We start from the raw sequence: 13,336 nt of genomic DNA, 5'->3' as shown, positions 1-13,336 counted from the left end.
TTTAAGAGAACCTTGGGTTGGGAATCAACCAGAACTGTCAAGGTCAAGAGCAGCCGTAGCTTCGCTACGGAAGCGGAATGCCGAGCGAGTCGGAATAGCGGGAGGGAAGGTGGAAGGGGAGTGGGGGGTAGATCTTCATGTCCAGCAGCTGTCGATTGATCAGCGGCTGAAAAATTGTACATTAAAAAGTGTTTTGACTTCCAAATCCTCAGGTCCAACCGCGGCCGTAATGCATGATAAGTAGTTTTCAAGCCCTCCAACCAGAATACCAAACTTCATCTCCCCGGACGCTCCAGACACTCATTTACAAGCACTCAACAACATGAAAGGCAAAGATAGAAAACTAAGTACATCAAATATTCTGCTCATGTTACAGCCTACCATGTTTTCAACATCTTCCATGATATTGAGCGCTCTGTATTTGATAAGAAATTATTCAAAGGAATATCTCACACTGCTGTTGCATGCGTGTGCCGTTTTTTTTTTTACCTTTTACGTTTGATGTAATTAAAGAGGAATGGTCTGCAGAGAACGAGGGGAGAGCTGTCTGCAAATGTTTCTATAATGATGAGAATTTGAACAATGCAATTTTTTTTATTTATTTATGCTGGTGCAGAAACAGAGAAAAAGTGAAAAGTTGAAGGAATTAGGGTTCAGGATTGGAACAACATGTTACAAATTTTACACAAATCCACCTTTACATGATCGACATGGACATGCTAATTATTTTAAGACTCTTACAATGCAGCTTCCTTACTGTGCAAGTTTTCATGGTTGTCTTGTTATTTCTGTAAATTTCTGGCTGTTTTGTAGTTTATGCAGCACTTTGGTCAACCGTTGTTTTAAATCTGCCTTAGAAATAAATGCTGACATGAAAGCCATATGAATCATTTTTCTAAAATTTGTGGACGACTACCTGAAATTGCAACTGCAATGTTACACATTTGGTGAAATGGAGCCAATCCAAAGGTGCTCAGCATCGGATAAAACAGCCTTAAAAGGAACAAAGGAAACAACATACCTCATTTTAGTAAGCAAAGCTTCAGGGAAACAATATTCACATTGATTAAACTGGGATTGATGTTGTTTGCAAAACCCCAAAACTATAAGTATGTTTTTCATCGTCATATTTTCCTGTTTAAAGAACTTAATCCACTGCTGGTACTAGGAGAGATGTTTCTGTTTATTTTAAATAAAAATAAACTCATTTATTGTGGGCTTCTGAGCAGTACAACTACGCTTAATGTAAACGGTGTTATAACTTTTACTGACAAAAAGATAAATTTATCATCACTGCAATAAATAACCATGGAAATATAAACCACATTGCCCAGTACTAACAGATAAAACATTTGCAACAACTTTTAACATTTGTCCTATTTTTTTTTTTTTTTTTTTTGGTTAAATTTGCAGATGAAACAAACTACCACATAACTATTAAAATCAATAAAAATAGAACAAGTAGCTCAAGTACAGATATAATATTCTGCTCAGTGGACATAAAAACCAAACATAATTACCAGTTGTTGAGAGTCAGTGATAAATTCCTGGACATTTACGACAGTTTTCCTCTCCTAGACCTTATTACTTCAGCTGCTAACTTGTTTTCTGTTTTCAATTCACCAGAAAGTAAGAACCTGAAATTCTTAATTTTGAGACACAGAAAAGCAAAGAAACAGAAATAAGATGCAGGTGTTTGTGTTTTTTTTTTCTTTTGAGGTCTAACTCTATACAAGGCCAAATGTATATGTATGTATATGTTTTTTTTTAAAGTTTACCACTATATCAACAATAACCCACTGTTTTGAAAAGAAAATTGAAGTTCAGATCACTCATACCTATACAGCATGCAATAAATGGATTAAAAAAAAAGTTGAATAGAATATTTTTGATGAATAATTCTGCAGAATTTTGACAAAAAAAATTAGAAACAAAAAACCTTCAGAAGCGAAGTCCTTGTTGTTTTCTGCAAACTACTGGCTTGCACAGACTTGTTTCTGCTCTTCACCTTCGCATGACTGCAGTGTGCATGTAATCTCTAGTGGGCAATGAGAGCTCCTGTGCCTCTGCATTCGCAGTCTTGGCCAGACTCTGTATTGGGCCCCAGGGGTTGTGGAGATGAGGCATAAAACAACCATGCCCCTACCTAGGGGAGCTGGTGGCAAGGCGGCGGGGCTGTTGTCTGTCGGCGTGCTGTTTGACTTAAATGTGTTCATTTGCCTTAACTCCTGACTCCCTACGGGGAGGGGCAGCTTGGGGAGGAGGAGGGGCTCGCTAACGAACCTCTGACAGCTGGAGGCCCTAATTAAACGTCCCCGCTGAAAATAAACAGAGCCGGAGCCAAGCGGGCAGCAAAGAGCGGCTTGCGAACGAGCGTTCGCTCGCGGTGCCCTCCTCTCTGTTGCTGTTGACACATTGCCAAGAGAGCATGAATGACTTTATAGGGCGGGGGTCTCAAAGGCACCCTCACATATACACACATACACAACACTAGCGAGTATATAGCGCAGCCGCAAACACATTTCGAGTACCTGCGGTCACACTTGATGGGAGTCGATCTCCACAGCTGTGAACGCAGTATATTTTTTTACTCCTGGTGCTTACAGGAATCGTACCTTGCTTGTCCTATATGTTTCCCGCTGCGCAGCGGCAGAATAAAGCAGCCCGGCTCCATTGGGGGGATAGGGGGGTTTCACACTCCGTCTAGCTGGATGACATGTCTGACATTCAGCCTGTTGTGCTGCAACGGCTAGCCCGAGCATTAGCAGTCAATGTGGCGGGGTCCATTTGAGCGAGTGCATTAATGGGCCGCCCAACCTGCGACAAGGTTATGAGGCTGATTGAATAATTACTGTGGAGGCTCCTGTCCATTACGGCCCCGTGTCCGCTCAGATGGAGGCAGACTCAGTGAGAGATGCAGAGATAGTTTGAGACAGAAAGATGGGGAGGGCAGATTAGATAAGCACAGATAGGGTCAATTAAGAGATAAACACACAGGTATGGGCTGGAGGCTGGCTGTGCGTGTGTGTGTGTGTGTGTGTGTGTGTGTGTGTGTGTGTGTGAGCGTGAGGCTGTGAAAACGGTTTCCTGTCTGTGTCTCCTTTTGATCCCTCCGTCCAGCCCCACACAGCCTAATTTGGCATGAAGAGCATTTATCCAGGTGAGGCAGAAAAGGTGACAAAGGTGAAGTTGTTAGACAGAGGTGCTCTGCCCTCCGCTTGACCCTGTCGACTCGCCCAGATTCCCAAGGAAGGGATCTGTCGGCGTTCCACTTATGGGATTAAAATATATAGGTTCACTGTAGGTGAATGAAAATGATGGCAGTGGGAATACTTTAGAAAGAGCTTAACGTAAGGCTGGAAAATTAACCACGTTTATCAAACAGTTGTACCAACATGACACGGGCCGTTGTGAAATCGTTTCTGTACAATAGCATTGGTTTATACTACGTTTTATGCCTTAGGAAAAATCAAAAATGTAGGATGAAACACCAAATAAGTCGAGCAGTTAATTTCCAGTGTTTATTGTGCAGAACGTTTCATTTTATTTTCTAAAGCTCTGCAAGTATACCAAGGTGATATTAATTGAGATATCTGCCCGTTTAGCCAGTCTGGAGTCCGTTTGCTGAAACAGTGTTGTTCTAATAGGAGTGATTGGTTTCACTGCTTTAGTTTCCAGACCATGTCTATCTCTGTTTTTATCATTGTTACATTTTTTTTTTCAAACAGCAAAATTTAGTTTTTCTTGTAAGCGAGGGGATAGTGAAGCACTGGCAGGACCGAGCAGCAGCTTCCTCGCTGTAAGCTGTAGAAAACTTGATCTGGTCGGTCTGGCTCTCCGTTTGGAAACTCATTGAAAGGCATTTAAGTCGACTTTTTAAAACCTTCGTATACCTCGGTTCTGAAACTGACGCGATTGGATTTTTTTTCACAAGATATTAAATGTAATTTCAAAGAGAAGAAGTACAAACACAAATAATTTATAATTCAACTTTAAAAATATCTAAAGAATATTGCGATTACTTTGCAGAGCGTTTTCATCATTTTCAAAACTAGGATTAATTGTAAAAGTTTAAATTACGACCCGGTACGAACCGTTATGAGATTTTCATAAATCTAATGGTGAAATTAAAAGTTTCATATTATTTACAAAAAAAAAAAAAGCAAAAATGTAGAATACTGATCAGCTTAATTTACCGTTTAGTAATTCTGCTCTTCACAGAGTAACTTAGCTGCAATTAGCTGGTTAATTGGTTGAGCTATCTGCTGTGGTAGTCAGCCTGCAGTCACTCCACCAACCAGTTGGAGTGATTGGTGGTGGAGCCAGAAACATTTGCAAACAACTAAATCTTTCTTTCTTGCAAGGAGCTAAAAGTGTAAGATTGCTGTTTCTGCCAGCTGAGTGCCAGTGCACAGCAACAAATGGTGGAGGGGCGTGCCACCCAAATGAACTCCAGAACTTTCTTCGTTATCTCACACGGGAGACGTTGCCACTTCTTTTTGTCTTACATGTAGTCGTGTACCACAGAGATCCAGGTTTGATTGTAAACGACTCGGCTGGTCTCTCCATTGTAAAATAACCAAACTAAGGTCAGGAAAAACTGACCACCTCGCTCAGGTAGTCAACTTCTCTCTGTATTTTGTGGATTATTAAGCTCTGTTACTGTATGCCGTTCGTACGCTGAAGTTTTTAAATATTTATGCGAATGCATACAACATCTGTGCCCACAAAGGCCAGCTTTTACATGGCTGACCTCGGATCATGTCAGAAGTAGACATCCTACTTTTCTGCTGTTCCCTTTAGCTGCTTAAAGACAGAATAAAACAATGAAAGATGACCCGATCTCTCTCTTCCTTTGTGAAACTGATTATTGACTTGTCTGCCTTTGAAATCTGTCCAAGAAGATTTCTCGCTTGCATTTAATGTTGGCTGTTTAAGGTCAGATTTGCGAAATGATATCTGCCAAACCTGCCCGGCTTCTGCTGACCCCTCTTAGCCGAGGTCAGCATAGCCATGCTCGAACTCGAGACATAATCCATTTTCCTTTGCCCTGGCAAAGCTCTACTGACATGATTGTGCTGACCCAGCCAGCCTGAAGGAAGAGGGAGATAGAGACGGAGAGGCAGAGAGAGAGAGAGAAAGAGAGGGGGCATGTGAGGCCCAAGGGCATGACACCGAGGTGCTGGGGGCCACAGCAGCCCTTTAAATGTCAACACAGCACAGAGGGGAGGCAAACTGTTGAGGAGCAGAGCGGTGTTTGAGGGCCACGAAGAAAACTGGCAGATTCTATGACAGGAGTTTTGAACGTTGGCACAATACAGCAAACAGAGGAAGTGGACAATGTGTTTTGTCCGTAGAGATATTTGGTTGAAACCACAGTCACTAGTTTGGAAACTTTTTTCCCGTGAATGGGGCATTTAGTGAGGTCATTCTTTTGCATATTTGTGAACGCTTTTGTCCCTTTGGAAATGTATACATTTTCTATTTTACTTTAGAGTTGATAAATCAACACAAAGTAGTGCGTAAGTGTGAGGTGGAAGGAAAATTATGCTTTGTTGGTGAAGTTTTTTTTTTACAATTAAAACTCTGGAAAAGGGTTGAAGACAAAATCCATTGTTGAAAGAAAGACAATAAGTCCAATTTTCACTTTGTCATAAGCCAGGAAAAACAGCAAACACATGGAAGAGGGTGCTCTGGTCAGATAAGAGTGTTTTGGCCTACATGCAAAATGCTACATGTAGCAGAAAACCAACTTTACCCTGAACGCACCATAATGACGGGAAACATGGTGGCGGTAGCATCCTAGTGTAGAGATAAGTTTTCTTGAGCATAGACAGGAACGTCGTTTGTAGTTGATGCAATGTGCAACCGTTACACTTATTTCTCTCTCTCTTTTCTCTTTTTGTGTCTCGTTCTCTCTTTCTTCTCCCAGATCAGCCCCATCTATCATTTCCATCATATGACCATACCCTTTATCCGATGTTTATGAAATTCAAAACACCAAGAACATTCTGCATGAAGACCCAAACACAGTTCAAATAAAGTACATAACACTTTTCCAATTGCATTTGATGAAAATGCAGAAAATACATGTTTATTTTATTATTGCACTTCCAGAACGACAGCTAGAACTGATGAGAGTAAAACCCATCTCTAATCACAGATCAATTGATTGGTGCATCTTATTACAAACTGTAATAAGTTTTGTTGACCAGCTGTCCATAATCTTCAGATGTTTATTAGCTGATAAGTCACAAGCATGTGTACATAAAAAATGTGTCGCTTCATGTAGATGTAGCCACGGTACTTTTTGAGAAGCAGTGAAGACCCAAATGAAAGTAATGCAAAAATGAAAATTTTGCATAAGAGGTCCCCTTTAAAATAATTACTGCAAACACGAAGAATCTTGGGAGATCTTGCATTAACTCCCTGGAAACATAACCAAAAAAAAAAAAAAAGAAAAGAAAGGAAAAGAAAAAGGGAAAAATATCAGGCCTAGAAAAGACTGTCTGCAGCAGACGAACTGTATTTTAAAGAGATTTCCCTAAGGAATAGCAGGGAAAAAATATAGTGAAGACCTGAGACAGGACCTTAGAGATGCACCTGGCTCTTCACTTCATCCATCTACTGTATGCCAAGTTTCCAGCAAAGAGTCCTTCGGGAATCACCTTGTAGGTGCAAAAATCCAACCTCCACGTCTGTCAAACTGTTATTTGGGGAATTTCTATAGACTCAGCAATAAAAATTAGGACAAAATGTACGTTTTTGTTATTAGTAGCATGCCAAAAGATCCAAGTAAAGTGTCAGTTCTTCTCGTACTATACAGAAACATCAAATGCATTTTAGACAAAAACACGGAAGCTTACAGTACGTAATAAATTTCAGATCCTCAAACTGGAATGTGGGCTCTCTGCTCATAAACTTTAAGTAGATCATGAGGATTTCATGGCAAATATTGATGACTGAACCAAGGTCACTTGGTTAATTTACTTCTTACATTTTACCCGTTTCTCGTGAATTTCCAGGTCTGAGTCTGTCGCTATCCGAACCGACCGCAGCCTTCGTTAAGGAGCGGCGCCCGGCGCTGGATTGGAGCAAGCATGGCGAGCATGCCGTTTGTCAGCGAGGGGAAATGTGTGAGTGTGGAGTGGGATTTCCTTCAAGGACTTCTCGCCAAACCTCCTACACTACCCTGGTAAGACCCTGCAACCCACACATACACACACACACATACACACACACATAGTGTATCTATCTATATATCTATATATTTCTGTCTTCACTCTCTGCAAAAGCACAAGATCTTACCAAGTGTTTTAGTTTCTAGTGCAGTTATCTTTGTCGATTTAAAATTAGACAAAACTAATTTAGAAGTAACTTTTCAGAAGGTTTATGGGAGCTTCTGAAGTCAATATTTTTTTAATATAGATGAAAAAGTATACAGTTATATGTTCCACTTTTTCATCTTTATTAAGGAATTATTGACTAAAAACAAGCCCCTGTATTTTGCTGAAAAGTTACTTGTTAGTTAGTTTTGTCTTATTTTAAGTGTCCTAAGATATTTGTCCACCAGAAACTGGATCAAAAGAACTCAGTAAGATTTTGTGTCTTTGCAGTGAAGGACTTTGCATTGACTTCCACAAATTTCTAATTAATTTCTGTAGCCCAACCCTGACCCTGGCCCCAAACCCAACAATTACAAGTACATGTCTAACTCTAAACATCGCCTAAACTTAATTTGCACGCGAGTCATAAACCTAACCCCCAACCCAAAAACAGCACCTCACAATGTAAGTATTTGTCGGACAAATGGGCTTTGCAAGATGAGAAATGCTAACACACACACACACACACACACCCACACAGACCAATATAAGCCTGGGAGCATGCCCATGAATTAATCTCCACAAGGTGAAATCCATGGGTTGACACCCTTGCACATACTGACAGCCTGATAAAGAGTTCCCCTTCAGTGAAACACAATACAGAAGACGTAAGTCTGTTCTGCTCAGCGCTACATTTCACCTGCGCCGGTGCTCACCTGCCAGTCCTGTCAGACACGGGACCCCCTGCACCTTCCCCTTAAAGGAGATTAAGTAAATTTGGCAGGAATTATTAATGGGCAGTCATTTACAGGCGGATATAAAAACTAAGCAGAATCAATGTGTGCGTATTGATTGTTCTCGGTGGCTGGGGTCGAGGCAGTATAATAATGAGATGTTACACGGGCTGGCAGCATGAGTCCACACACACTCGCAGGGAGGCACACCGATTACACTTGTTAGGGGGGCGAAAAATACAGCAGCTGTGCCACCTGATTAAGATATAACCATATCTGCACACACGAATTTAACACACCTTTTATTGCACGCGCACGCTGGAAATCTCGGCGCGAAAACCCCGTAGACACAAGAGAGAATGTCACGCCCGTGTACACACAAACACTTTATTCCAGCGCTGCACTGACACAAATTGTGAAGTGGCTGTGACAACATAATTCCACCACTCAGGCCCCATTGAGGAGAGTCAATACCCAATCACAGAGACAGGCTACCTGAGCCCCGGCTCCCTCCACCCAGCCCCCCGCTCTCTGTCACTCTGCCCCTCCCTCCACTATTGATCCCTCAATCACAGCTACAGCTCACTAGCCCGGGACCAGATGAGGGAGAGGCAGAGGATTTAGATGGAGGGAGGGAAGGGAAAGGAGCGATAGGCAGGGGAGAAATTGTGTGCACAGGTTCACATATGGATTTTAGAGCAAATAGTATTATTAGGACTCTGGTCGAGTGGATAAAAGAAGAGGAGAGTTTGTAATTATCAGGCTTGTATTCAGGTGATTGTTTCTCTGCAGCAGCTGGATCCAATAAAACTATGTATTCATTTTTTTTCTTTTGAGTACAAATGCGGACATTCGTCATACAGATTCATTCATTCATCAAACTTGTGCCAGTACGAAACCGAAACCGATGCTACTTTACGGTTTATTTGGAAAAGTCTTTGTACGTTTTTAAGATTTTTCAAAAATTATTTACAGCTAATGATGTAAAAATCTGATTCATCACATCCTTTTAAAAAATCCAATGTGTTTTGTTAGCTAAAACTCTTTTTGCAGAGAGCTATTTCAGGTTTAAAATGAATACTGTACAACCAGGCTGGAAGTGTTGTTGAATGATTCATATTAATCACATTATGTGCCATAAAACAACTGCTCTAAATAAACACTGACACAGACTGGAAGACATCACATACACACACAAAAGAAATCCTGCACAAAAAACAACTTTTTCATTTGTTGCTACGTTTTGTTACTGAAAGTCTTTTAGGTTTAAAATAAATTCTGTACAAGGTTCAATAGAAATAGAAATCAAAGACTGACTAAAAAATAGCAGCACAGAGATTAGAAGAAAAGCCATAATTTCACAAAGATGAACAAATCACTTTCCACCAAATGACTCAGTTTTTTTAGGTTGTATTGAACACTTCATAGACAGGAGGGAGAAGGGTAAGACATGCAGCTAATGAGACCAGGAATCGAACCCAGGACAACCGAGTCCAGGACTACAGCCCCTCAACATGGTGCACACACACTATCAGCTGAGCCGCCCAGCACCAAATCTTAGTCAATCTTTGACAAAGACTGCAAAGTAAAAGTTCATCCTCCTTTTGTCCGCTTGTCAGCTAAATTGTAGCTTTCACAAACCCAGTTTTGATATCACAATATCTGATCCATAATGACTTTAAGCTAAAAGTTAATTTCATACAATACCTCTTTGTTTTCTAATCATTGTGGCTTGATTGTCAATTTATGGCACATCAATTTGACATCAATTTCCTGCGCTGTTTTAGAATTGTAGTCCCGTCTGTAGTTTCAGCAATAGAAGTGGAAGAAGTGAACAAAGCCGTTGAGTCGATATCGAATTTACATTAACAGTGAGCATCTTGGCCTCAAGCGCATTAGATGCATCACAGGCAAACATTAGTGATTGGGTAAAATTTAAACCCTCAACACAGTCCACGCCATGAGGAAGCAATCATTTCTCAGACCCTCTGGACGAAGCAAAGTGTAGTACAAGGAGGCTGGTCATTACCAGGCTACTGTTGGGTCCATCATCCAAACATTAAAGCAACAACTCCCATAATCCTTACATGATTCTGCAAACAGGGAAGAAGTTTTGAACGTCTCCAGATTACGTGTGAAGCACTTATATGTGATGAAAACATTAGCATAAAGTGGTCTGTACGGCCCACCCCGTCGGTGAAAGATTGCTGTAGCCGCATTATGCTGGAGGGATACTTTTCTTCATCAGGGGACACAGAAGCCAGTCAGAGCTAATGGGAAGCTAAATACAAGACAATTCTTGAAGAAAGCCTTTGAAAGTGGTCAAACAGATTGAGGTTGAAGTTCATTTTCCTGCTGGAGAACAACCCTAGACACATGACAGATTAAAGCAAACGTGAGTGTCAGAATGGCTGCCCAAAGTCCTGACCTAAAACCAAGTGGGATTCTGCAGGAAGACTTGTTCACAGATACTCTGCATGCAATGTACTGAGCTTAGGCTATTTTCCAAAGAAGAATTGGTAATAATTTCAGTCTCGCTACAGTATGTGTGCAGCTGGTGTAGACATATCGCTAAACACTTGCAGCTGTATTTGCAGAAAAAGGGAGTTTTCTAAATTATTGACTTTGAGAGGCTGACAAAATGCATACCACACTTATTAGCTTTTGTGTACAATGATACCAAACTAAGTGTTATCTTACTAAATAATGGAGTACGAGTTGAAAAGCCTTATGCTACCAGATCTAGAACTCAAACCATGTGGTTGGAAAACCATATCAATGGCCAAAAAGAGATATCCATGCTAGTTGCTCTGATTTTGAACATCAGTTTATAAATTTTTATGTTTTTTTTTCTTTCTTGATGCATTTATTTGTCCATTAAGTTTCCTTTAGTCTCTTGCTCAATCTACTTGTAATACACTTGTGTTTGTTTCTCAGTCTCCAGAACCTGCGTAAAGAGAAATCTCGCAATGCAGCTCGTTCTCGACGGGGGAAGGAGAACTTTGAGTTCTTTGAGCTGGCTAAGATGCTGCCTTTGCCAGGGGCCATCACGAGTCAGCTCGACAAAGCGTCAGTCATTCGGCTGACTATCAGCTATCTACACATGCGCACCTTTGCAAGCCAAGGAGACCCACCGTGGAGCCCTCTGCTGGAGGGAGACAACAACTGCAGCAAAGGTAAGTTAGAAACCAAGAAACCTAGATTAATCCCAGACTCAGTCGTGTTACAGTTGCAAGTTTTGAAACTGAAAGGATTTACCAAAGGATGAAAGGATTTAGTGCCACCATCCGGCAACTTTTGGATGTGTCTCCAACACACCTGAATCAAATGAATGGTTGATGACCAGGGCCTTTGCAAAACTTGCTGACATGCTGCAGTTCAGCCCTGTGATCCATGCTTAGAGCAGGAAAAGTTACAGGACACTTTGAGTTTCCATCAGTGTTTATTTTATGTGCATTTCAGGAACAGTTGATGGCCATGGCAAAATTTTAAATATCTTCCTCAATTTTGCAAAAAAATATTTGGTAACACTTTATTTGAAGGGGTGTGCATAAGACTGACATGACACTGTCATGAACATGAAGAAGTCTTTATGAATGTCTGTCTTGCCATGAAGTGTCATTCGGTAAATCATGACACTTTTAATGCAAAGTTGCTCTAAAAGTTGCATTGAAAGTCTATTAAAAATGCCAACTTTGCATTAAATTATCATTATTTACAAAATCAGGCAAAGTTGGCATTTTTAATGGACTTATTCGCATTTTCCTTTTTGTTCTTTTTTGTGACATTTGAAAAGTTTGCATGACAATCTGACGGAAACAAAACTGAAAGGCATATGAAGGCTGGAGTTGCAGACCCTGGCCCAGAAAACACAAACTCAAGAACAAAACATGCAATTTTACTCCTTTGTTTCAGATTTGATGTATTCTTTGTGTAGGGATAAAGATGAGTCAAAGTTGAGTTGATGTGCTGCATTTCGCAGTCAAGGCAGTAAAAAGGTCAAAGCGGCTTTTGCTTGTGTGTAAGACAGAGACACGGTCCAAAACATGCAGCTCCAACCAGAAACCGTGTTGCTGCAACTCTTGCTGTTAGGAAGGAGACTCCTTTGTTTACAGAAGAGGTCAAAGATTCCTGGTACTGATCATTTAAACATGTTTTGACTGGACCCCCTAAGAAGATGCTTGGGATCGAATCTAGACTTTTACCGTTTTCATTTTACCATACTGAATTAGTACAAATCTGTTAGTTAATTTGTTTGTGACTGTTGTGAAGTCGCTGTAATCAAATCTGATTGCTTATTTTTTTTTGCTAAGTTCCTTGCAAGAACTTTCTCATCAGAATTAAATCAATAATAATAAGCAGAGCAATAATGAGAACAGCAGTCTGGCCTTCCAGATGTGTAACCTGGGGAGACTTTGTACCTTGGATGAATTCTCCTTGGTTCCAACCAAAGAAATTAAATAATTTGCAAGCTTTTTTTTTTTTTTTTTTTTTTTTTAAAGAAATGAATAAATTAATTTATCAGTGAGCAGTTGTTAATTTTGCTTCCTAAAATAATAAAGCAGAGATAATTGTGCTAACAAAGAATGCAAACCCTTTGAAATATGTTTTCTCTGGCTCGAGTCTCTCTCTTGGTCAGCTGGTCATTTATTCAGTTTAGTCATTTTAATTACATCGGATGTATAAGAGCACACAAACATGCTCCTTTTCATGGCTTTAAATGCACCACATGTGCATGTGAAAATGCATAGTTTTCAAAGCAGTGCATGAGTATCAATCTAATTTATGGGTTGCGTGTTTGAATGGGGAAAAAAGAGGGAAGCAGATGACACACAGAAAGGGAGGATACGATTGGTGCAAATTGTAATTACAGAAATTAACTACATAACGAGGACAGTGTAATTATACAGCCCATTTAATTGCTGCCATTACTGAGGGGAAACGATGTAGCTACAATACAATTAGAAATGTGTGTTTGTGTGTGTTTGAGTGTGCGTCCTCGCCTGATCAAAATTAATTGGAGTATTTGAACAAACGCTATCCATGTTAGTTTAAGACTTTTTTTTTGTAGAGGCATGTAGGATGTCGTTCGACAATATGTACTGCAATTTTTTAGTACAGTAGGTAGAACAATAACAACCAGAACAGTAGTTGGTTCACATTCGGGAGCAGCTTGTAGAAAACACAGATTTTTAACATAATTCAATTAATTCTTTTTATAAAATTCATCTATGTACAAAACAAGTATGTACAAATTCTCTATATCTGCACTAACAT

General features: G+C 40.2%; 1 protein-coding gene across 1 annotated transcript; it reads left to right on the top strand.

The window, feature by feature from the left end:
• Positions 1-6,881: 6,881 nt before the first annotated feature.
• LOC148155848 (neuronal PAS domain-containing protein 1-like) lies at positions 6,882-11,327 on the top strand. Its single transcript, XM_088012133.1, has 2 exons — positions 6,882-7,195; positions 10,997-11,327. The coding sequence occupies exons 1-2, from the start codon at positions 7,101-7,103 to the stop codon at positions 11,325-11,327; spliced, it is 426 nt and encodes a 141-aa protein (XP_087868259.1). The 5' UTR covers positions 6,882-7,100.
• The last annotated feature ends 2,009 nt before the right edge of the window (positions 11,328-13,336 follow it).

The sequence above is a fragment of the Poecilia mexicana genome, unplaced genomic scaffold (assembly GCF_051168715.1).
Source record: "Poecilia mexicana isolate PSO_F unplaced genomic scaffold, ASM5116871v1 scaffold_13, whole genome shotgun sequence".
NCBI lineage: Eukaryota > Metazoa > Chordata > Actinopteri > Cyprinodontiformes > Poeciliidae > Poecilia > Poecilia mexicana.
This window is presented reverse-complemented; position numbering and strand designations above follow the sequence as displayed.